This window comes from Mesoplodon mirus, assembly GCF_964341445.2.
Source record: "Mesoplodon mirus genome assembly, chromosome: 12".
Taxonomy (NCBI): Eukaryota; Metazoa; Chordata; class Mammalia; order Artiodactyla; family Ziphiidae; genus Mesoplodon; species Mesoplodon mirus.
The window spans coordinates 63,374,503-63,399,406 of NC_138988.1; the positions used below are offsets into that span (position 1 = coordinate 63,374,503).

At 40.5% G+C, this 24,904-nt stretch overlaps 1 protein-coding gene across 16 annotated transcripts in view; it reads left to right on the forward strand.

Annotated features, from left to right (window-relative positions):
• Nucleotides 1-24,904, forward strand: part of DST (dystonin) — a 488,128-nt gene that overhangs the window by 371,590 nt on the left and 91,634 nt on the right. For all 16 annotated transcript variants that reach the window (XM_082637996.1, XM_082637982.1, XM_082637992.1 and 13 more), the window contains 11 exons: nucleotides 101-309; nucleotides 1,527-1,844; nucleotides 2,639-2,805; nucleotides 4,438-4,594; nucleotides 5,489-5,615; nucleotides 7,661-7,723; nucleotides 8,317-8,558; nucleotides 9,436-9,565; nucleotides 12,508-12,707; nucleotides 14,119-14,614; nucleotides 16,474-17,945. In XM_082637996.1, the coding sequence (XP_082494122.1) occupies nucleotides 101-309; nucleotides 1,527-1,844; nucleotides 2,639-2,805; nucleotides 4,438-4,594; nucleotides 5,489-5,615; nucleotides 7,661-7,723; nucleotides 8,317-8,558; nucleotides 9,436-9,565; nucleotides 12,508-12,707; nucleotides 14,119-14,614; nucleotides 16,474-17,945 (3,581 nt within the window). The remainder of the gene's footprint in view (nucleotides 1-100; nucleotides 310-1,526; nucleotides 1,845-2,638; nucleotides 2,806-4,437; nucleotides 4,595-5,488; nucleotides 5,616-7,660; nucleotides 7,724-8,316; nucleotides 8,559-9,435; nucleotides 9,566-12,507; nucleotides 12,708-14,118; nucleotides 14,615-16,473; nucleotides 17,946-24,904) is intronic.

Consider the following 24,904-nt stretch of genomic DNA (forward strand, 5'->3'; position numbering starts at 1 on the left):
TTCTAGTATAGAAATTTTTGTGACTCTCCTTAGTGTGTTTTGCAAAGGAACAGCGCAAAGAGAACTTAGTGGTTAAAATTTCCCGATCCTTTTGGACTAGGTGACATTGTCGGGAGATATGATGACCTGTCCAAGTCCGTCAGTGAACGAAACGAGAAGCTGCAGATAACCCTGACCCGCTCTCTGAGTGTGCAGGACGGCCTGGATGAGATGCTGGACTGGATGGCGGGTGTGGAGCGCTCGCTGGAAGAGCAGCGCCCCGTGCCCTTGAACTCCGCCGCTCTGCAGGATGTCATCAGTAAAAACATCGTAAGTGACTTCCAACAAACCACTTTTAGATGTAAATAAACCCAGCATCTCAGGTTATTCAAAAAGTGTGGATGTTTTCATGCTCTGCCCATATCAAAGCCTTTCACTGATTTTCACTACACATTTTCCTCCCTAAAATTCATATATCCTGGGTTTTTCCATGTGCAGACATAAACCTATATATGAAGAACTTGAATGTTCTTGTTAGTGTAACATTATTTGCTCTTTTATCTGTGTATCTTCCTCAGCATATGAATCGTGGGTTATAAAGATCATTCTAGATGGCAGGGACCAGAACCTTATAATTCTCTTTAAGAAAAAACACAGACTTATTCTTCCCAGGAACTTGAACTGTATATACTATTGGGTTCTCTTGCTAAAACAACACTGGATATTGGATAAATTAAAAATAATTGTATGAAAGTTACTAAGAGAGTAGAACTTAAAAGTTTTCATCACAAGAAAAAAAATTGTAACTGTGTGTGGTGATGGACATTAGCTAGACTTATTGTGGTGACATTTGGCAATATTTACAATTATTGAATCATTATGTTGTACACCTGAAACTAATATACTGTTATAACATTATTATAACAGATAGTTATACAAATGTCAATTATATCTCAATTAAAAAATTGTAATATATTGAAAAAAATATAGTAAGCTCCAAGGATGGGTAGATTTAAGAGAAATTTAAGGCATGAAGAGATGTCTCCTGAATATAACAACGTGGAAAGTAGCACTTGCATAGAGAAAAGTGTGTGAAGCGATTTTCTGTGAAGGAGCACAGAGGGACTTCCCTCTGTGTACTTTTCATGAACATCACTCATGGTACAGGGCATCCCTGCACACCGGGTCCTGTTTGTTCCTCACGGCTTTAGCCAGCTGCCCAGGAGGTTAATCAGATCAGTCTTGTTGTTGTCTAGCCTTTGAAAAATCAGGACCGTGGATAATCCCTGGGCTGCAGGAGATCCCGGGGTTGCTGAGTGGCGGCTGTCTCCTGCCTCGCCAGGGCAGCCAGCCAGCTGTTCTCCAGTCTCCTTGCAGGTACTGGGGATGGGATTCCTCTAGGGACCAATCAGCTTGTCTGTCACTCCCATTAGCTTCCTTAGTCACAGGTGGCTCAAACGTCTGTTGTTCTGAATAGTAATTTTTACAAGTCTGACGTTATTTGTAAATATCATTGTGTTACGTGCGCGGTATTTGGTTCATTTCAGTTGTTGGACCAGGACATCACGGGGCGGCAGAGCAGCATAAATGCCATGAATGAGAAAGTGAAGAGGTTCACAGAGACCACGGACCCGTCCACCGCATCCTCGCTGCAGGCCAGGATGAAGGACTTAGCCCTTCGCTTTTCAGAAGCAAGTCGCAAACACAAAGAAAAACTTGCCCAAATGGAGGAACTCAAAACCAAAGTGGAGCTGTTTGAGAACCTCTCAGAAAAGCTCCAGACATTCTTAGAAACCAAAACCCAGGCTCTTACTGAGGCAGACGTGCCTGAGAAGGATGTTACTGAGTTGTCTCAGTTTATGCAGGTATGTTTCCCATGGAATTCACAAGGCTGATCAAATATTCAACAGCAAAGACAAGCACATACATTTATTGGCAGGGTTATGACTAATAAGCATCATTTTCATTGCTGATGGATTGGTTAGATCTATGCTTTCCTCCTTTAAAAACTTCAAAGCTCATCTTCTCCTTGAAGCCTTTGGTCATTAATCAGAAGTGAACACCATCTCTCATTTTCTGTATATCATAGGTGATATACATATCTTATTCCAGAGCCCACAGAGGCAGAATGTAAAGAGTGCATATTTAAATTAAAAACTGTTCTCTTTCAAACAGCCTGCCTGCATGTTTGTTTATGCTTAGACCATAGGCAGGATCATTCTGTGAAATTCTGAGTGGAGCCATTCTGGTCCCATACCTCCCTACATCTTGATGGGATGCCCTTTGAAGATCTAGCAACACCTTATATATTTTTTAATTTTTTTATTGAAGTATAGTTGATTTACAATGTTGTGTTAATTACTGCTGTCCAGCAAAGTGACTCAGTTACACACACACACACATATATATATATATATATATATACATTCTTTTTTAAATATTCTTTTCCATTATGGTTTTTCATAGGCTATTGAATATATTTCTCTGTGCTACAGTAGGACCTTGTTCTGTATCCATTCCATATATAAAAAGCTTACACCTGCTAACCCCAACCTCCCACTCCATCCCTCCCCCAAGCCCCTCCCCCCTGGCAACCACCAGTCTGTTCTTTATGTTCGTAGCAACATCTTATATTATGAAATATCTAAATGCTTTGTAGGAATCAACTTCTGAACTGCTAGAACGCAGGAAAGATCTCGAAGTTTTGCATAATCTGTCGAAGGAGATCTCCAGCTATGGCTTGCCAGGGGATAAAGCTCTGGTTTTTGAAAAAACAAATAATTTGTCAAAGAAATTCAAGGAAATGGAGGATACTGTCAAAGAAAAGTAAGCACCACTTAAAAAATTGGATTTTATTCTACTTGATACTAATTGGAATGCATGATTTTTATTTAGTTATGTAGCTACCTGGAATAGTTTTTGGAAACTTGAGAATAAGCTTAGGGCTACTTTATAAGTACTTTAATATTGATAATTTTTTTGCTGTTAAAACTAAGTATAGTTTTTGTTAAAGTATTTAGGAGGGAAATTCACTACTTCTTACATGAAAGTATTTATTTATAGAAAGCACTGTGTGAGGAAAATGGTGGTGGTAGTGTTTTACTGAAAGTAGTTTAAACTCACTGTAGTCTGAAGCCTTTGGCTATTACATTTTTACTTGCAAAGGCAGAAATAAAAGATGGCCCATGGTTAATTGCTTTCTGGGCTCAATTCAGAAATGATGCATCATTCCAGCCTAGTTCTGGATAGTTCTGTATGGCTTTTTTTTTTTTTTTTTTTTTCTGTAAAATAGTTTCCTTTTTGAAGAGTTGTAGATCAGACATGATTTCACGAACAAACGGTAAGAAACAAGAGAATGAACCTAAATTAAGGTAAAAAAATGTACAGGGGTGTGAGCCTTGTGATTGAGTTTTATATTTCTGATCTCGTGCTAGTTGAGAATATACATCTGGTTTTGCCAAAGTTCATACAGAAGCCACCCAAAAGATAGAAAGTAGTCATTTCTCTTTCAGCTATTCTTCGTCATTTCTTTGGAATTGTCTACCTAAAACTTTTGAGTGCTGTCTGGACTACTCACAGAGCTATCATTTCCATCCTATTTAACTCACATGGTGCAGAAGAAATATTCTTGGTTTCCTTGGGTAAACTCTAGGTTGTTTCTTCTGTCAGATGGGTCCAATTATAAAACCATGTGGTCATCGGTGATTAGTTTACCAGCCATGTACTCTCTGCTAATAATCCACACACCTGCACATGTGCACATGCCGTCTACATGGTATCCAGTTACCAAATCTAACTGCCCTCATAGCTGTACCTGTGCCAGTCGTGTGCCCTCCCTCTGTGTAGTGTACAGAGACTGTACAGAGAGATCCGTATAGTTCACTGTGGAGCTTTCTGAGTATCCATGGGGGAGGTGCACATTAAGTTCTGCATCACTAGGTCTCACCTCGTTTTTGGAAACTCAAACCTGTCCTCTCTCTCTGTAAAGACCCAGTTTACCCATCCACTAAAATGACTGTAGTGACACTAGGTGGCGCTGTGTTTCCCTCATGTTAGTGACTTGTGTTTCCCCTCTGGTTCTCAGCCTGCTGGCATTTAGCACCATATAAAGCGGACAGATAAAAGCTCACTGGCTCTAAATCATGTTAAAGCTGTTTATATGGCTTTAGAGTGTACGTAGCATTATAGAGAGCCGTTACTCATGGGTTACAAATATCTTAACTGTTCCTGTCGTGATCCACAGACTTTACTGAGGAAATAGACAAGGAGTAATTTAGCTGATTTCACTTGCCACCTATGAAACCTTTCCTCCTGTGTCTGAGGATTGAAGTGTGCCTGGGGGAAGATGTTTTCTTAATGCTAAGCTTGAAATGGGAATAGTAATTTACTTTTTAGTAATTAGTCCTTTGGAGTATCTCCCTTTGTGGCTTAAATTTGTCAATGATGTTTGTGATCTAGAAAAGAAGCTGTATCTTCTTGTCAAGAACAGATGGATGCCTTTCAAGTTCTGGTTAAATCATTAAAGTCATGGATAAAAGAAACCACAGAAAGAGTTCCCGTTGTGCAGCCTTCTTTTGGTGCAGAGGATTTGGGGAAATCTTTGGAAGAAACTAAGGTGAATCATTGTCCATGTCTGATAAGAATTTCTCATTTGCCTGTGTTAGGAATGAGAGGTTTCCTTTTATCTAATAGCATAAGTTAGAGCCTCATGTATGTACAGTGTATTTTGGTGATATTTGGAAATCATGACGGGTTTAACTGATCCTTTTGAAGAAGGACACAGACTTTCAGTTAATTTGCTTTTTTAAAGAGACGTATTTGTGAGTTGCTGACTGGTCCAAGTTTCTTTCCCCACCACATCTCTACTTAGTTTATTTTTTATACCATTTTTTCATAATGTTAGTAAAAGATCCTTCTCTTCAACTCAGCCTTTTGCTCTAGTTTGGATATATCACTCTAACCAGTATTTGAAGGTGGAAGTTATTTGAATCTCTAGTGTGTCAGTCTTGTCATCTGACTCAGTCATAAAATGTATGACCAGTTATGGCAAGTTTTCCACTCTAAATTTGTGGAGTTGTGTGTCCTTTAAAATTCATTGAAGTTTTGATGATTAAAATTCACTATTAAATGGAATTCTGAATTTCCATTTTTTAAAATTGTTTCTACTCCTTTTTCTTTTTTTTTTTTTGTAACTTGGCTGTTACCTAGTACAGTTTTGCAGACTTACAGTTGACAGTTACTTTGGAACCCGTGGCAGCTGGGACTAGCCTGGCTTCCACTGTGGCTGGGAGCAGAATTCAGGATGGACCCCACCCCACTCCTCACTATTAACAGTATTAACAGTCACCTGGGCCATTGGAACAAATAGAGATGCTGTCCTTTTCTTCCATCCCATAAGTCAGAACCCACAATCATCACTGTTTTAAGATATATTTAAGACATTGAATTATAATATGTAACTTGGAAAAGATTACAAAGACTGAAAAATAATGTGTTTTTATATCTCCAGAAATTACAAGAGAAGTGGAGCTTAAAGACACCAGAGATTCAGAAAGTCAACAACAGTGGTATCTCACTATGTAACCTAATAAGTGCTGTGATGACCCCTGCAAAGGCCATAGCAGCAGTTAAGTCAGGTAAGTGCTTTATTTACATTTGTGGTAAAACCCATAAGAACTGGGTCCACCCATGCTGATTTTCTTTGTGTATGTTATTTTTAAAAATTAATGCATAAAATAACCTCAAACACGAAGGGAAAGTGACAAGAAAGTGACAAGACGCTGCCACGGAAAAGTGTCTGTTCTGGTCAAATTTCAGATCTCTTAGGTTTCATCTTATTAAATACTACAATTTAAAATGTAACCAAATTCATCTGTAAGAATAAGGAACATTATATTGGGGAAGGGGAAGATCAGATTCCAGTTTGTTTGTTTTTACCTAATTGATGGGGATGTAGAAATTCTATTTGAAATCTTTGATAAAGAAATGAATCTGGTCTCCTGGGAAAGAAGGAAATAAGGAAAGGAAACAGGTTCTTTTCTGTTGAGTGAGCCCCTCTTAATTTCTTCCCATCTGCTTTATTCCTTACACTATTCCCAAAGAAAACAGTTCTATACTGTGTTAGCCAGCATGTCTGAATCACAATCTTCCTAGGCTTCTCAACAGAAGGGGAGAGTCATGTATAAATAATGGTTCTAAAATTAAGTTGTGGATAGAGTTTTAAGTTTAAAACATATTTATATTGTTGTCACTATCAGGTTTCAAATAATCCAAGAGTAGACCAAAGGCAGATCTCATATCTTTATTCTGAGGGTTTCTGACATCCTCTGTGGTTTATCTGCCCTGCTCAGCCCCCAGCTGTTCCCATTGTGAGGCTGATGTTGAGCTGGGCCCGTCTCCACCTACCGTTTATTCTGCTCTATTAATCCCATTTCAGACAATCCTCATAGTATACATGTGTGATGATCTCTTCTTTCTCTCCTAATCAGATTTCCTGAAATGTCAAGGTTTTTTGTTTTTTTTTTAAAGGAAGGGAATTCTGTGGTGTTTTACATTAGCTCTTCATGCCCATTCTATATTAGTAATAAGTAAAAAGTATTTTTTTCCTACTCTTGACAACTCCCAAGCATGGTAGGAATTAATCTCAAGTATCTAAAGGGTATTTTCACTTCCATCTGAAATGCCACGGTGTGTGTGATTTTTTTTTTTAAAGGGACAAAACTTAGATTAAGGTTCAGATATTTAAATGTTTTTGTTTAGGCTTGTTCTCATGTGGTTAGTTTGGGGAAATATTTTTGTGTTTTGGATAGAGAGCCAAGGCATACTAACATGAGAAGGTCTAATTGATTTTTTAATATTCTGGTTATGAAAAAGGAACCCGTGCTAGGTGTTTATGGAATTAAAGAGAAATAATTACTACAGCTCACCAAGTAGTTCCTATTTGCTAGGCAGTAGGGTAACTGTCTTTAATGCCCACAGTGGTCTCGCGAGATACATGTTATTCTCCCCAGCAGAGACTGCACAGATGGATTCACCTGTGCAGCCTCACAGGAAGTCATTAGTGGGGCTGGGGTTTAAGTTCAGGTGAGACATATGCCAGGGCCCAGGTGCCCCAGCCACTGTACCTCCTTCCTCTATGTTGATACAGTAATGGTTTCTTTTACTTTTAACTTTTCTTTAATGTCTTTTTACCTTATTCCACCTCTATTAAACCCATGAAAACACTGTAACTACAGCAGACAATTTTCAGTTTCTTAACTTGAGACAGACATTCTTTTGTCCGTCAGGCATTTATGCTTCAAGCAACACACGTAGTGACCAGCTTCTGTGCTTCAGGGACTGTATCACTAAAATAACTTCAGCTTTAAAGCAACCTTATCCCCAAATTTTCTTATAAATTAACAGTTAATGCTTAATGTATATAATCTAAAGTTACTGAAACTCTACTGTTTAAGTTGATCATGTTATGACTTTAAGAATAAATTTTATGCAAAAGAGGATATAGCTTGATCTTTCAGACCTTCATTTGATTTTGAAATTGAATCAGTATTTTACATTTTCAAATAGTAATAACATTTTAAAAGAATTACTGTTTATGGCGTTTGCTTTAATGCCACCTACTATTAATATATATAAAATACAATAGAAATCTATGATGACTTCAGTTTTAATATTTTTGCAGGTGGAGTAATATTAAATGGTGAAGGAACAGCCATAGATACTCAGGATATTTTGGCAAATAAAGGTAAATGGTAACTTTAAGTGCTTATTGATTAAATTACTTGGTATGGTGTTTCTTTTGAGAGAGAGAGAAAATCTTTTTAGGGATGAAAAGTAGTTATATCGAAATTTCAAACTTGAATTAAAATGGTATGAGTATAGTCATGTTCTCCATAAATAACATGTTTATATAACATTCCATGCAATTTTGTTCATCTGAACTTAATGAAATCCAGTAATTCAGCTTGGCATTTGGTTTATGTTTCCTTCTTTCGGGTTAATTTGAGATATTTTCTCACTTGGGATAACATTATTTGAGCTATTTTTTTTTAATTTGATACCTGAGGAATTAATAAGCATCATTTCATGATTTGGGTTTTTTATTCCATTTAAAATATCTATCTCATTTCACTTGTATTATGCAGTATACCTAAAGTATTTGTCATTAAGTAGCATTGTAAGATGATGTAACATTTTAGTTCTAAAAACTCTATGACTTTATCACAGTAGACTTAAACTTGACAAAATAGAAGGAAATAGCACGTGAAACAAATTTTTATTTCTAGAGCTCTAAACACCCTGAAAATGTGTCAATATAATTTTTCTTCTTACGTTTAGGATTAATGTCCATTAAAAAGGATATGACTGACATAAGCCATGGCTATGAAGATCTTGGCCTCTTACTTAAAGACAAAATAGCCGAACTGAGTACCAAACTCTCCAGATTGCAAAAGGCTCAGGAAGAATCAAGTGCCATGATGCAGTGGTTACAGACGATGAACAAAACTGCCACGAAATGGCATCAGGCACCTACACCTACAGACACTGAGGCTGTGAAGAGTCAAGTTGAACAGAACAAGGTATCTTATGTGGGTCCATTTACCGAAGATGTGAGAGAACAGATTAGTGCTCAGAACTGAACCCTGGGGGTCAGGAGCCCCATTCTGGTTTCTGGCTCTATAACCTTCAACACATAGCTGCCAGCTTTGTTGAACATGACTTTCTGTAGAGACTGATGCTAATAGTCACTTATTTTTACACGCAGATGTTATAAAGATGAGTGAGCTGTTGGGTGCAAGCAACTTTGCTGCCTTCAAATTAGTTTAAGTCTTGGATTTTAACCAGTACTTACTGGAAAAGATGTATTTAAGGGCTAAGTGTATTAGGAATCTGTTCTGTCCAGTATAAAATAGGGGAGCTCCTGCTTTCCCTTTGTTTAATACACAGTATTTCTTTCTACAACTGTCAAGGTTGGGAAAACGGTTTTGCACTCTGGCAATGCTGGCAAAAATGTCTCCAGATGACTAACTTATCTTTGAACTCTGTAACGTGTTGTCCAGAAAAGTGCTTATTTGCTAGTAGTCTCAAATCTTGCAGCCTTTATCAAGACTGATTTTCTGATTAATTACAATCTTACTGATGTCATTTTCCTTTTTTCCAAAGGGATTTGAGAATACCTTGAAATTCTTTCTAGGTGATGGGATGAGGGTCATTATCTCTGTAGCTCTAGCATTCCTCCTTGGGATTCTGTTATCACCTAGTCAAAGAATAGTTATGAAGAGGAAAAGAAAATATAATTCACTGCTGAATCCGGTCCTCACTCACTTCAGCCTTTAACAGTGGATTTTTTCCCCTCTTTTGGTCATGTTGGAGAAAGAAGTGCTCTATTGAAATTGTGTTTTTGTCTTTTGATGTTGACATACTTTAAAGAAGTTACTTTTTTTATTTCCTTGTTAGTCATTTGAGGCAGAACTGAAGCAAAATGTAAACAAAGTGCAGGAGTTGAAAGACAAGCTGATGGAGCTGCTGGAGGAGAACCCAGACACTCCGGAGGCCCCCAAGTGGAAGCAGATGTTGACGGAAATAGGTATGTTACCACTTACACCAGAGGCCGTGAACAGAAGCACAGTCATTTTTTAAAAATCATAATCTCTATCAGAAAACATCTATCCAACAATCTCACTGACTTTGGGATTTGCTTTCCTGTTTCAGAATCGATCTTTGCATATTCTAAAGTGTCATTTCATATTACATGGTGCTAGGCCTTGGCATATCTTGTGTTTTTCTCACCAAACACAGTAACGAAATTTATGTTTATGAAGAAGGTAGATACCAGTTAATAGAATGCTGTGTATTGAATCACATGTTTTCATTATGGTTTATTTTTTTACTAGGTTTTGGGTGCTTCTAATTTTTTATGCTTTGTTATATTTTAGTGTGGAGAGTCCTTTTTGTTTGTTTGTCTGGAAAAGGTGGGTGCCTTTCTCCACCATGGAGTTCCTGATGGGACCCCACCAGCCCCTGTTTCATGCTGCTGGTCCCTTTCCCAACCAGCCTGAGAAGACTGCTCCCCACAGGAGTCTGGGGTTTTGCTCTGTACCCAGAGTCCTTCTCCCATCTCCATCCTGTCCCTATATAAACTGTTCCTCGGAGATGCAGAATTTCCTTCACAAGCTCTGTTATCTTATCACCCCTTTTCCTTATTGTAATGATATGGGAGTGAGTGTAAGACAGTGATACTCATTTCCCCTACTTCATAGTATTTGGAGAATTCAGTGAGTTAATGTGTGTGCAGCTCAGACAAACAGTATCTGGTACATAGTAAGTGTGTTTACTATGACTATCACAAGAATCATTTTACTTTGAATTGTTCCATTATATTTAGCTAAATCTTGTCCTTCCTCTAGAGTCAGATATGCTGTGATAAATTTAGAAGTTTCTAAGTGCGTTTTAGTTTAATAAGAGTCATCCTTATACATATAACTGCTTCACTTTGCTGTGCACCTGAAACTGACACAACATTGTAAATCAACTATACTCCAGTAAAAGAAAAAGAGTCATCCTAAGAGATCTTAATGTTGAAAGGTGTATTTAATACAACAATAGAGACTCCTGTTGCATTATAATTACTTGGGCCCTAATTCAGTGGCTCTCACCTAGAATATCAGAATTACCCGAAGGAATATTTTCAAGGCATCTTAGAATAGCGGAGGGAGCAAGGAATGCATATTTCAGAAAAGCTTCCTGATAAGATTTTGATATTTCTCCTTCTCCATTTATGGTTTGAGTTGCACTATTTCATTATCAGATTGTGATTGACTAGAACACGCCGTATAGTGTGACGTTGTTTAGGTAAACGTTTCAGGGGCTGGGCTCTAAGAAAAGCAGCTCTTCAGTGCATTACACTAGGTGAAAAAAATCTGTCAGATCAGCTCTTCACACCATCAGTGTTGAGTGACTCATGTGTTGAGGAATGGTCTGAAATTCTGGGCTTCAAGGAGCATGCCGTCCTCAGGGCTGGGGGAGCAGGCAGGGCATCCTAGCGGAGGGTGAGACCCAGTGGGATCGTGCAAGTGGGATGGGGCAGGGACAGAGGGGGAGGGATGGAGCATGTGAGCTGTGGGGCCCCTGTGCGCCCAGCCTGTTGCCATGAGGACGTGTGATCAGTGGGCAGATGAGGGCTTCCTCTCGGAGGACAGCCCTTCTTGGATGAGCACGTGAGGGCCCTTTTGTGGGAGACCCTGGAGGTCAAGCAGAGGTCATCAGATTTTGCCATCTACTTGGTGACGAGTAAATTATTGAGGGGTTTGAGCCCAGAAGTGACATATTCAGTGATGTTTAAGGGAAATTATTTTAGAACCAAATTCATTGCAGCTGAGGATCACGAATCGCAGGTAAGCTGGTTAGAAGGCTCTTGGTCTAGGTGTGCAGTTCTGGAAAGGGTGCTCCTGGCAGCAAGAGTGGAGCATCCCCTGGGGACGTGTTAGAAATGCACATTCAGACCTCACTTCAGACCTGCTGATCAGTGCCTCCGGGGGTGGGCCCAGCACCTGTGTGACCAGACCCTCTAGGGGTCTCTGATGCAGCTCCAGCTTGAGAAGTACTAGTCTTGGCAAAACACAATGAGAACCAACGTGGAGTTGGGTATTGGGAACGGAAGGACTGGGTTTAAGGGTTTGTGATTGAGGATATAGGAGAGTCATGAAAGAACATCCTGAATTATGGCATTTCATGATGTGCATGAGAATAACCTGCAAAAGAAGTCTAAAAGTCGGAAAAACCTACCCATTTTGAGAGGAATATCGTGAGTTTTTTCCTCCAACATTGAATTTAAAGGGTTGGTGAGATTTCCTGTTGTAACTTCTGAGCAGCTGGCTGCTGATGTGTGATTTGCGTAGAAGAGCATAGTTGGGTGTAGATACACACATTTGGGAGTCACTTACCTCCATCTGGTCGTTGAAGGTTTGCTATTAAAGAAAAGGATACAGGGGCTTCCCTGGTGGCACAGTGGTTGAGAGTCCGCCTGCCAATGCAGGGCACACGGGTTCATGTCCCAGACCGGGAAGGTCCCACATGCTGTGGCGCGGCTGGGCCCGTGAGCCATGGCCACTGAGCCTGCGCATCCAGAGCCTGTGCTCTGCACTGGGAGAGGCCACAACAGTGAGAGGCCTGCGTACAGCAAAAAAAAAAAAAAAGAAAAAGAAAAGGATACATGTTCATTGTTCTAGTGGGTCAGTTCTAGTTGAATAAACAGACTCTGTAGGACTTCTAGAAGGAATGAGGGTTCTCAGGAATATTCCATAATCTACAGCATCTTCCAAAATCAGATTCAAATCTATTTTTCTTACACTTCAGTTGACACAAACCATTGGGACCATAAAATCTGTATTGTTAAATGCAATTAACGCACGGGTTAGTCTTTAATTGACTATGTAAGGAGAGTCCTGTCCTACAGTCTTCATAGATACAGTTGTATTAAATGTATAAAAAACAAACATCTGTTTCATCCTTTATCTTTTTTTCTTCTAGATTCTAAGTGGCAAGAACTCAATCAGTTAACAGTTGATAGACGACAAAAACTGGAAGAATCCTCAAATAATCTAACCCAATTCCAGACCGTGGAGGCTCAGTTAAAACAGTGGCTTGTGGAAAAAGAACTGATGGTCAGTGTCCTTGGGCCCTTGTCGATTGACCCAAATATGCTGAACACACAAAGGCAGCAGGTGCAGGTGAGTCCTACCTGACTTAACAAGACAGATGTTTTCATTGGAAATACATTACCTTGGACGGTATGTGCTCTGCCTGTCTCGGAGGGTATTTGTAATGTGTCAGATGCCCACGAGGTACTGTCATGAGGCTGGCAGGAAACCCCCAGAGAAGCAAAGCTCTGGAGCATCCCTGAGGGGTCCACCGAGCCCACGAGTATGGTCAGGTCCCTTGATCGTTTCAGTCATATTGTGGTTTGTAGGGACCCTGTTAAAGAGGACTTTCTTTGAAGTATTAATATGATTGCATAAGTAATAACATTTTTATGAGAAGCTAGTATATTGTTTAGAAATGACTCCTTTGAGGTTTTATTCATTTTGATTATGGTACTAGATAATGAAACTTATAAAGCTCATGCAAAACATCCCTGAGTGGGGGAGACAAAGTAAGAAGAGAAAGAAGAAGGGAAGAAGAGGAGGAACCTTGAAACCCGCAGGGTTAGTTAGACTCATCTAATTATGAGCAGATAAATCCACAGGGGGAGAAACATACGTAAATTGTAAGTCAGACGTAATCGCAGGTGCTCCGCTGTGGTCTCGGTGAGCTTTCTTTCTGTGCAGGTGGTGGTTTCGGAGCATGGAAGCTGATCTGTACTCTGAAAATACGCAACAATCTGGGTAGTTGAGTCACATGCTGTCCTAGGCATGTATGTTCTTCATCTGAATAGATGGAAACAAAAGATATAAAGAAACATTTGAGGAGAAATAATTATCCATAGTCTCCCAGAGATAGATAAAATATTCTACTAAAAGAAGGACATTTGGGGATCATTCGTTTTATAATGAAAGCCAGTGTGAGCCCGCACGCACGGAGCGACATGATTTATTGGCTAAATCTTTACAAAAAAGACTGTAAACGTCGATCTTATGTTTAAAAAGAACCTTTGTAAATCAACACACCATGAGTTCGTATATCCTAACACTGTTATCACTGTGTATTTCCTTTGGTGTAAAATGCTATAGAGCATTTAAAAAATCCTGTAAAAAGAAAAATGCAAATAGGAAAAAATCAAATTGGTGTTAGTGCGATGTAAACTTGTCTAAAAGCAGTATTCCTCTTTGTGTGTGAAAATTTGTACATAAATTTTTGTTCCTTTTCCCCACACTAGCAAAAATATTTATTCTCTTTTGTCTCCCTTGGGGGATATTATTTTAGACAAAATGTTAATCTCTGAAGCACCATTGCTCTTTGGATTAGTTTATGATAATTGCACTGCCTTTGAAATAAAAGCTAGGAAAGCAGTAACAAAAATAAAATAAAAACTAGATAATTAACTACCATTTCTATCTGTTTAGAAACTTAAAGGTATGTTTTCTGTAATTAATTCTCCAGTCATTTGTGTGTTTATTCGCCCTTGTCACCTCTTTACCTTAGATTCTCCTGCAAGAATTTGATACCCGGAAACCTCAGTATGAACAGCTAACAGTGGCTGGTCAGGGCATACTGCACAGACCTGGGGAGCACCCATCCTTCCATGGGATTGTGAAGGAACAGCTGGCAGCTGTAACCCAAAAATGGGACAGCCTCACGGGACAATTGAGGGACAGATGTGACCGGATCGACCAGGCCATTGTTAAAAGCACCCAGTATCAAAGCCTGCTGAGAAGCCTTTCCGATAAGCTGACCGACTTGGATAATAAACTCAGCAGCAGTGTGGCCGGGAGCACACACCCTGATGCGATGAACGAGCAGCTGGAAACAGCCCAGAAAATGAAGCAGGAAATAGAGCAGGAAACGAAGCAGATCAAAGTGGCCCAGGCTCTGGGAGAGGATCTGGCAGCCCTGGTTAAAGAAGAGTACTTGAAAGCTGAACTTAGTCGACAACTGGAAGGCATCTTAAAATCATTTAAGGATCTTGAACTAAAAGCAGGTTTGTGTGTCTTCTTTGAATGCATGTATTTCCTGGAAATAGGGATCAGTGAACTCCCTATTTCCAAGCTGTTGGGGAAACCAGCCCCCTAAAGTGAACCTGCCCGCAGTGAGAGGTGCATGCAAGGAGGGTAGATTTGGGTTCACATGCACACACAGTGTTGCAGGGGCGGGGGGTTCTGCACAGATGACAGGGGGACCCCGTGCCGGCAAAGTCCACTTCGCATAGGCCCACGGAAACTTCAGGTACTCCAGATTGGTTTTTACAGACTTTCAGACATAGAGAACAGACTTGTGGTTGCCAAGGGGCGGGTGAGGTAGAAGAGAGATGGAGGGGGCAGTTTGGGATTAGCAGATGCAAACTATTAAAACAAATTTTTTTTATTGAAGTAGAGTTGATTTACAATCTTGTGTTAATTTCTTCTGTACAGCAAAGTGACTCAGTTATACATATATATACATTATTTTTTAATATTCTTTTCCATTATGGTTTATCGTAGGATATTATATAGAATGGATAACCAACAGGGACCTACCGCATAGCACAGGGAACTCTATTCAGTCTCCTGTGATAAACCAAAATGGAAAAGAATATGAAAAAGAATGTGTATATATGTATAACTGAATCACTTTCCTGTACAGTAGAAAATAACACAACATTGTAAATCAACTCTACTTCAATTTAAAGAAACAGTAAAAAAAAACAAATTGGTTTTTAAAGGTGTCAGTGTTTATGCTATGCGACAGTCTTGTTTCACCAGAAAAGGAGACGACTACAGTTATTAAAAAAGACTTGACATCATCTTCTTGATAACAGCTAGTTTGTCTGGTTCCATCATGGAAGCTTTTCCAGAGAAACGTGTGAGAGAGAAGCATTATGCACGATTTCCTCTCTTGCCTGCTGTGGCCATCACTCTGTGGCCGCCGAGCCCGGGATGGTCCAAGGCAGCAGCAGCAGTTTCTGGGCCCGAGAAGGGCCGGCCAGAGGAGAGCCCGTTGGTTGCTGTGTTTGTCATTTGCCAAGTAACCCTAGGCACTCAGCTTATGTTTTTTAATAATTGATTGGATTTGTTTAATGATCATAGCAACCGTTTCAGACTTACTCCCTGATTTTGACGTGATATGGATAGCAGACATTAGCTGTGATGATTACAGTGATGGTGACTATTGTTAGGAGCCCTTTTCTGTGACAGGCATTCAGCTCAGAGCTTTACTTGCACGCACTGTCACCTCATTGCCACGACAGCTTCTATCAGTGTTGCCAGCTCACACTTGGGGAAATGAGGCCCAGAGGTTTAATCGTTCACCCTAGGCCCTCCAGCTCTTGAGAAGCTGAGTTGGGATCCAGACCCATGTCGTCCCCATGGGCTGCCTTACATTGCCTCCGTGATGGGTAAAAATCACACAGGTGGAGAGTTCCCCGGCGGTCCAGTGGTTAAGATTCCACGCTTCCACTGCAGGGGGCACGGGTTCAGTCCCTGGTCGGGGAACTGAGACCCTGCATGCCGCAGGGCCAAAGGAAAAAAAATCACACAGGTGGAAAAGTCGCATTTAATAAGAGATTGGTTATTTATGAGCATCACCTAGAGCTTTGAACAGTTGTCACTTCCCCGCCCTGGGATGGAGGTGGCTCTAGTATCCAGCCTCCATTGTCTCTTTTCTTGCCGCAGTCCTCACCTCTTGCCCTTCTCCCACCGCCTGTCCATAACGTAAGCGCTTTTGTCGTTCTCATAGTCAGTGCTGGTAGCCCTTGCGTTTAGATTATTCTATGTATTTATTTGGTGGTTTTTCTCTTGGCTTTTTGCAGATTTATTCAACATTTTGATGTAAAATAAACATGTCTGTGGTTTTATTTTTTAGAGAACCATGTCCAGCATCTTCAGTCAGCCTGTGCCAGCTCTCATCAATTTCAGCAAATGTCTAGAGATTTCCAGGCTTGGCTGGATACCAAGAAGGAAGAACAGAACAGGTCTCCCCCGATATCAGCCAAAGTCGAGGTCTTGGAGTCATTAATGAAAGATCAGAAAGACTTCAGGAAAACTTTGACCGCCCAGTCTCACATTTATGAGAAAACCATGGCGGAAGGTGAAAACCTGTTACTAAAAACACAAGGGTCTGAGAAGGTAGCGTTACAGTTACAACTGAACACGATTAAAACCAACTGGGATGGATTTCAGAAGCAGGTGAAAGAAAGAGAAGACAGGGTGAAAGATTCACTGGAAAAAGCTCTCAAGTATAAAGAACATGTGGAGATGCTCCAGCCATGGATAGACAGGTGTCAAAACAGCCTCAAGGAAATAAAGTGTAGCTTGGATCCTGCTGAGACAGAGAAATCTCTTGCCCAGTTAAAGTCTCTGCAGAAGGAGAGGGACCAGCACTTCGGGATGGTGGAACAGCTAAACAGTGCAGCCAGCAGCCTGCTCCGTGTCTGTGAAGTGGACAAAGAAGTGGTGGCAGAGGAGAAGGAATCCCTGCTCCAGAAGCTGGACATGGCCACCGAGCAAGTGCACAGGAAGAAATTCTCTCTGGAGAACATGGCCCAGAAGTTTAAAGAATTTCAAGAAGTTTCCAAAGAAGCTCAGAGGCAGCTTCAGTGTGCAAAGGAACAGCTAGATATGCACGACTCTCTGGGGCCCCAGGCTCACAGCAGCAAGTCCCTGACTGTGTTGCAGACTCAGCAGAAAGCCCTTCAGACCTTGAAGCCTCAGGTCGATCTGGCCCAGGGCCTCGCCCGGGACCTTGTGGTGGGGGCCTCCGACTCCAAGGGCACCTCCGAGGTTCTCCTCCAAGCAGAAGCCTTAGCCCAGGAGCACAGCGCCCTCAGCCAGCAGGTGGATGAAAAGTGCTCCTTCTTAGAAACCAAGCTTCAGGGCATCGGCCATTTCCAGAACACCATCCGAGAGATGTTTTCTCAGTTTGCGGAGTTTGATGATGAGTTGGACAGCATGGCCCCAGTGGGGAGAGATGTGGAAACGCTGCAGAAGCAAAGGGAGGCTATTAAAGCCTTCTTGGAGAAACTGGAAGCGCTCATCGCAAGCAACACCAATGCCAATAAGACCTGCAAGATGATGCTGGCCACGGAGGAGGCCTCTCCTGACCTGGTTGGCATCAAACGGGACCTGGAGGCTTTAAGCAAACAGTGCAACAAGCTTCGGGACCGTGCACAAGCCAGAGAAGAGCAGGTGGAAGGGACCATCACGCGCCTCGAAGAATTCTACAGCAAACTCAAGGAATTTTCTACTCTACTCCAGAAGGCTGAAGAGCACGAGGAGTCTCAAGGCCCTGTTGGCATGGAAACAGAGATGATTAACCAACAGCTTGATGTGTTCAAGGTAGGGAGTGCTTCCTTTGTACTCTGCGTTTTTGCTTATTCAAAGATATTACTGATCGGTATAGAAGGAGATGGCCTATTTTGTAGCATCTTCAAGTAGGATCGTCATGCAGTGTTGGAGCTTAAATGAGCATCCGTGGGCGGAGGGGATATCCAGGTACGTGGGGTGAGTCCAAGCTTCCTGGGGCTTTGGACCCTCATGGGATAAGGCCTGTGATGAATTAGGAAGTCAAAGGGTGCTTGGAAAGCTGGTATCTGTTTCTGATGTCACTCACAGCTGCCCTCTGGAGTGACCACGTCCGTGTTTTAAACTCGACCACGGAGGCCCATCCATCACATCAAAAGTGTGTTCTCTTCATGTTTGTGTCCCAGCATTTTCTTTCATGGTGAATTATAGTCTTTTCCTGCTCTTTCCCTTTTTATAGTCTTCTCCTCCTTTCTTAATTGAATTTCTTCCCCAAGTTCCTATTTTAAAAGGCAGGGTAGAGTTCCCTGTTGTAATCCTGGCCCCAGACGATTGGGAGTAAATTATTTCTGATGGGACTCTGAGCGCCTTGGGGCTGAGAAATGTGTACCGCCCGGCAGCACCCAGTGATGCCCGATGATGGAGTCGGAGGAGAGGGTGGGCCAGGTCTAGGGTCAGCGATGTGGACCCGCTTAGGGTAGCAGGTGCAGAACTCGCATCTCATTGGGGACAGAGAGAGGGTCACCTGCACAGGGAGGGTCCTAGCTGTCCAGCCTTTGCTGCACAGGGCCGACAGGAACCTGTGGGGTTGCAGGGGATCCTGTTCTATTCATGAGGTACGTTTTACTTTCCAGTAAAGGCTGGTGTGATGCTGAGTCCCACCACCAGCCCGTGAAGCATCAAATAGGATCAAGTAGAAACAGAATTTGCAAAACAACAAATCATTTCCCAGGAGAAATGAATATAAATCAAATAGACCTCCTGAATTCTGTGCTGTTCTACTTGACAAAGTCTTTCCTTTGTTTCTCTTTTGTGGTGTTATTTTTAGGTGACTGAATTTTGAAAAGTAACTTCAAAGTAGCTTCTTTTTCTTCTTTGTTACTATTATGGTTGTTTGCTGTTTCTAGAGTGCCTTTGAAGCCCAGTTTCTTCAGGGCTTAAGAACCTGCGGTTCTGTATTTGGGTCTTGATTCTGGAAGATGAAGGAAGCTGCCTCACTGTTCATTTAACTTCATTACTCTGTCACACTTTCACACTGTGGTATGCAAAATAAAGATTTCATATAAGAGAACTGTCTGTTAGAAAAACAAAGTTCTGTGGCAGTTGCTGCTTGGAAGACGGTGTAGGGGGGGTGCTTAGGAGTGAGTCTCTGGAATTTTCTGTGGAACCTGACAAAGCTTGAACACTTCCATGACAGTGATCAGGTGGTCTTTGTACTGATGAAAAGTTAAGCATGCTTTTGTGAAACGTTATCATTTCTCTGGGTTTTCTGTGACTTTGTTTAGAAAAAGAGAGCAGGCCTTCATCTCTCTTCACTGCTTCAACTACTTATAGGAAAATGCGCAAAAGTAATAATATCGGTGCTGCTGCTTTGTCCACGCCCCCTCTTTGGGTCCCCAGGCATGAGGACAGTGAAAAACATGGCTCTGCTGTGGAGAAGTCTTTGGAAAGGAAGCAGAAGCAAGGGATAGGAGGGGCTCGCTCACGCGTTGCTTTGAAATTATTTTGCAAACTGAAAAGCACTAAATAAGCATCGTTACCTTTCATGGTTACACAGATTGCTTTATTTGACTGTGAAGAAAAACAAAGTGGTCATGTCTTCTAAAATGAGCCACTTGGCGTGCTGTGTCTATGTGTTTTCTCATTACTTTGGAAGGAGTTGACTGATTTTAATGAAATTCAGTAATAAAGAATATCATGACATACCTTCAGTGTCATGAGACCCAGTGACTGAAATGAAAGTTTCCAAGCAGACAGTCATCTGCATTTGGTATATGCCAGTGCCATAGGTAAAAAACAATAAGAATATTATGGTAAATAAAGATGCTTACACAATCGCTGATTCTGTTTTCTGTGTGTGTGTGTGTGTGTGTGTGTGTGTTTGCGAGTGTATGTTCTAACAACTAACAGTTACAGCAGTTAACATTTATTATGGGCTTACTGTGTGTCAAGCATGACTCTAGACTGTCTTTAATCCTTTTGACAGTCCTGAGAACTGGGTACTATCATTATCCCCATCTTATTGTAAGGAAGCAGAGACCCAGGGAGGGGAAGTGACTTTCCCAAGGTCACACGGGTAGTAAGTGTCAGAGCCTGGATGTTTTGGTGGATATAATGCAGTGTTTTGGTCAACTTTATTCATCACATTGTACATCTTACACTTCTCTGGGAAATTTTCCAATCATCTTTGCTGTAGACTGATTCGGGTGGCCTGAGTAACCAGCCATTGTTGTTGGTTTGTTTGTTTTTCTGATTTTTTAAAATTGAAGTATAGTTGATTTACAATATTGTGTTTGTTTCAGGTGTACAGTACAGTGATTCAGTTTTATATATATATGTATATATGTGTGTGTGTGTGTATATATATATATATATATATATATATATATATATTCTCTTTCAGATTCTTTTCCCTTATAGGTTATTACATAATACTGAGTATAGTTCCCTGTGCTATACAGAGGTCCTTTTTGTTTATCTACTTTATGTATATTAGTGTGTATGTGTTAATCCCAAGTTCCTAATTTATCCCCCCCCCAACCTTTCCCCTTTGGTAACCATAAATTTGTTTTCTATGTCTGTGAGTCTCTTTCTGTTTTGTAAATAAGTTCATTTGTTTTTTTTTTTTAGATTCTGCAATATCATATGATATTTGTCTTTCTCTGACTTCACTCAACATGACAATCTCTAGGTCCATCCATGTTGCTGCAAATGGCATTATTTCCTTCTCTTTTATGGCTGAGTAATATTCCTTTGTATATATGTACCAAATCTTTTTTGTCCATTCATCTATCAATCAGCCATTGTTTATTTTAACTCAGAACACCAGGAACACTCACTTAAGGAACGTGTTCTGTAAAGCCAGCCACTATGATAACAGGAGGTGAATGTGTGTGTGTGTTGTCTTAGAAATGGATCTCTAGATGTTGTGATGAGGATAATGACAGTTACCACCAGCACCAAACATTTCCTTGTCTTAGTGATTATGTCTTTCTTGATCGAAGTTGTAAATTATCTCAATTCAGATCTTCACTTAGTTTTCGTTGGAGATTAAGCTTTGGTTGGACATTAGTTGTTTTTTTTTTTTTTTTTTTTGCGGTACACGGGCCTCTCACTGTTGTGGCCTCTCCCGTTGTGGAGCACAGGCTCCGGACGCGCAGGCTCAGCGGCCATGGCTCACGGGCCCAGCCGCTTCGCGGCATGTGGGATCTTCCCGGACCGGGGCACGAACCCATGTCCCCTGCATTGGCAGGTGGACTCTCAACCACTGTGCCACCAGGGAAGCCCATGGACATTAGTTTTAACATAATAGTTTAGGAAGATTTTAAAAATTGCTTTAAGTGGAATAATTTGTATTGAGTAAAAAACTAGTATTTTGCTATTTTATAGTTTCTAAAAATGAAACAGAGAAGTACTGGGTCTATTTTCATTACAGACTTCGAAATATAATGCAGTTTGACATGACTCTACCTGGTAGCTTTTGCTTAACCTAATGTCATGGGTAAAATCTTATAACAGTTTTTCATACTATAGAATAAGCTGCCTTCAGAGTCTTTCTGGAGCTTCATAACTGTTACCCAGTTACTCAGTAGGGGTACGTTATATTCACTGGAAGCATAATGGATTATTTAAACTAGGTAAGACAGACCTCTTGGGTTCCATTCTTTTTTTTTTTTTTCCCTTAAACTTAACCTAGGAAACAGCAGTTAATGTCCTTGACAGGATAAAATTAATTTATGTTTAATACCAACCCAAACATAATGATTGAAAACAAATGCTGTTCTGAACCAAAAGTCCTAATTCACTGTCAGTGAAAGCTATTCCAAGTTTCTGAAAAGAGATTGGTACTACCCTTTATGTTACTTTAGCTAGGTTTTTAAACAATTTGGATTGTTTTCCTACTTCTAAATATTAGTCATTGGATTAAAATGTCTAAAGACTGAGGTATTTTCTATTACTGTTGATAACCCAGAGTACCATTTTTCTACTTATACTTCTGTATTATTGCATTAAATTCTGTGTACACCTGTCATAAACTCCTAGGCAGAAAGGAAAAAGTCCCCCCATCCCTACCTCCTGTTAAAGATTCCTGCTCAAGATTATCTTCAAATCTAAACTACATTATCAGGTAATATTAACGTTTCCACATTTCTATTTTATTTTTCAAAGACATACCAACTCTATACAAGGAATACGTGCCACCCTTCCTATGATGTCATCAACAGCCAATTATCCCCACACTGAATTGATTTCATCTCAGTGAAGAGCACAGAAACTTGATGTTTTAGCGAACATATACAGTCACATCCCAGCTAAATATATGACCCTCCCCAGCTCCATCTAGGCCGTGGTAAAAAGTCTTACCCACAACCTGCTTACTGGCTTTTCTGGCCACTCTGTTGCTGCTCCAGTTGTTATTCGGTATGTTCCCACAAATGAACACATCCCTGGTACAAGTCTTTCTGAACCAAAGATTTCTTAAAGCAGGGAATTTTTAAGCCGAGTTGAAACCAGAGACAGAGACCGGAACACATGTAATTGTGCTGTGATAAATGTTCTCTGGTCCGGGGGAAGGCAGTGTGGAACCCAGGGATCCTCCTGTGCATGTTGGGTGAACTAGAATGCCAGGCGCCGTGAAGCTGGGGAAGCCGGGAGGTTTGCGTCCTAACTGTAAGTGGTATGGCTGAAAAAAATCAGTTTCCAAGTATCCTCTTAAGATACTTATTAAATGATCCTACAACAACCACTGTAATGTCACCATATTTTTAGAGATAAAATTAAACTGTCCAAAGAATGCTTTAACAATGATTTCTCAGTGGCCCGTATTGTTACACAGAGGTCAATGACAAATTGTTCTCTGTTTTTGTCAAAAACAGGAGCAAATTCAGTAAAGCTGTCGCAGAAGAGGTTTTTCTTGGGGAAATATTCTTACTTGACTGGATTTTTGTTAATGAACCTGTGTTATCAGGGAGGTTTCGTAACACCTTCCTGTGGTATTTTTAAAGGTGACAATGTTTTCACTATAGAAACTGTACTTTGATGCATGGGCTTTGTAGGAAGGTCACATTATTCAGTCAGCTATATCAGAGTGGCTTTAAGATGTTAGGAAGAAAAAATATCACCTATGCTGGGCAACAGAGAAGGCCCACCAAAGCAGAGGCTGCATGAGGCCACTATGATGGCGTTGATATGATGGCAAGGTTCGTAAGACTCCGTGGTCCCACCACACACACCAGCAGAGCCGGTGGGGCCTCCTTCCTGCTCTGAAAGGCTGTCCTGGTGGGGAACATGGCACGAGGGCTCTTTCCATGTTTGCTTCTAACTAATGCCATGCTCTTGGTGTCCTGTGGCCTCTTAACTCCTATGGCTTCATTTAAGATCCAGGAGTTAGACATAGATAACCAACTTATGGTTACCAAAGGGGAAGAAAGGAGGGAGGGAGGGATAAATTAGGAGTTTGGGATTAGCAGGTACATACTACTATACTATATAAAATGAAAAACAGGACTTACTATAGCACAGGGAACTATATTCAATATCTTGTCATAAATGGTATATATATACTATATATATTCAGTTACATGTATATAACTGAATCACTTCTTTGCTGTGCACCTAAAACTAATACAACATTGTAACTCAACTATACTCCAGTTAAAAAAAAAAAAAAAAAGATCAAGGAGTTCATGTAGGTTGTTCTGAATGCAGTTCCAGCCAGAGATTTTATACCAGGAGATTTTTTGGTGGTTTTGTTGTTAACCGGATAAATTTGTATCTTCATTTTAAAGTGGTTCTCCCCGCCACCCCCAGCCCAGACACAGCCACCGGCACACACAAAGCACCTGGCTGTAGCATCTCCTGTCATTATCATGAGCCTTCCTTAGATAAAAGGAGATCTACATAATTTATTTTACTCTCATGGAAAGCTTAAAGGTGTGTGTGTGTGTGTGTGTGTGAGTGAGAAATGGGAGCAGAGAGGGAGGAATTTGCTTTGTTGTTACGAAATGATGCGTTGGTTTCTTGATAAGAAAATTTGATGGGTTAATGTTTTTTAAATGTTTCTCTAGGTCTGTAATCATTCATTAAATAATAGCTTTGGGTAGGTAAATGCTGTGGTGGTAACTTCCAGGAAGAAGAGGAGTGCATATTACAGATCCTACTTAACATTCAAGATAAATTCCCATCAAGATCAGTCACCCTATTAAGTGTTTCTGAATTTGTTTGCTTTTGTCATGGGGTCTGAATATCCTATTTTCCTTCAAATATAAATTATTTTCCACTGAAATAAATAGCTACTGCATGTTCATCTGATGACTATCCTTGAAAACCCTTGACCCATTTGTGTGAAGTTGTTTATCAGTTTGAAAACTAAGAACACAGGTTGCTTTCCATTTTCCTGAGCTAATGGCATATCTATTTTAGAAAGAATAATAGAAATTGTTGTTTCTAAGGCCTAGTTTTGTACTCACAGCAAAAAAACACATCTCTTGTTTGGCTTCTAATCCATATTTCAGGAGCAACTGGGCCAGGAAGATACTTTGGTCAGTTTTTATGGATAATAGTGCATTTACTCACAAACATTGTCCACTTACTGCACTTGAATTTCCTAATATCTCTAGCCTTTCAGCTCTAAAAACTCCATGTTTCAGTTGGTAAAATTAGTCTTTTATCTTTTCTATGATGTGGATCATTGTACTTTGTGGTAAGATTTTTCAGGAACTTTTCTTTTTAAAAGATTTAATTTAGGGCCTCCCTGGTGGCGCAGTGGTTGAGAG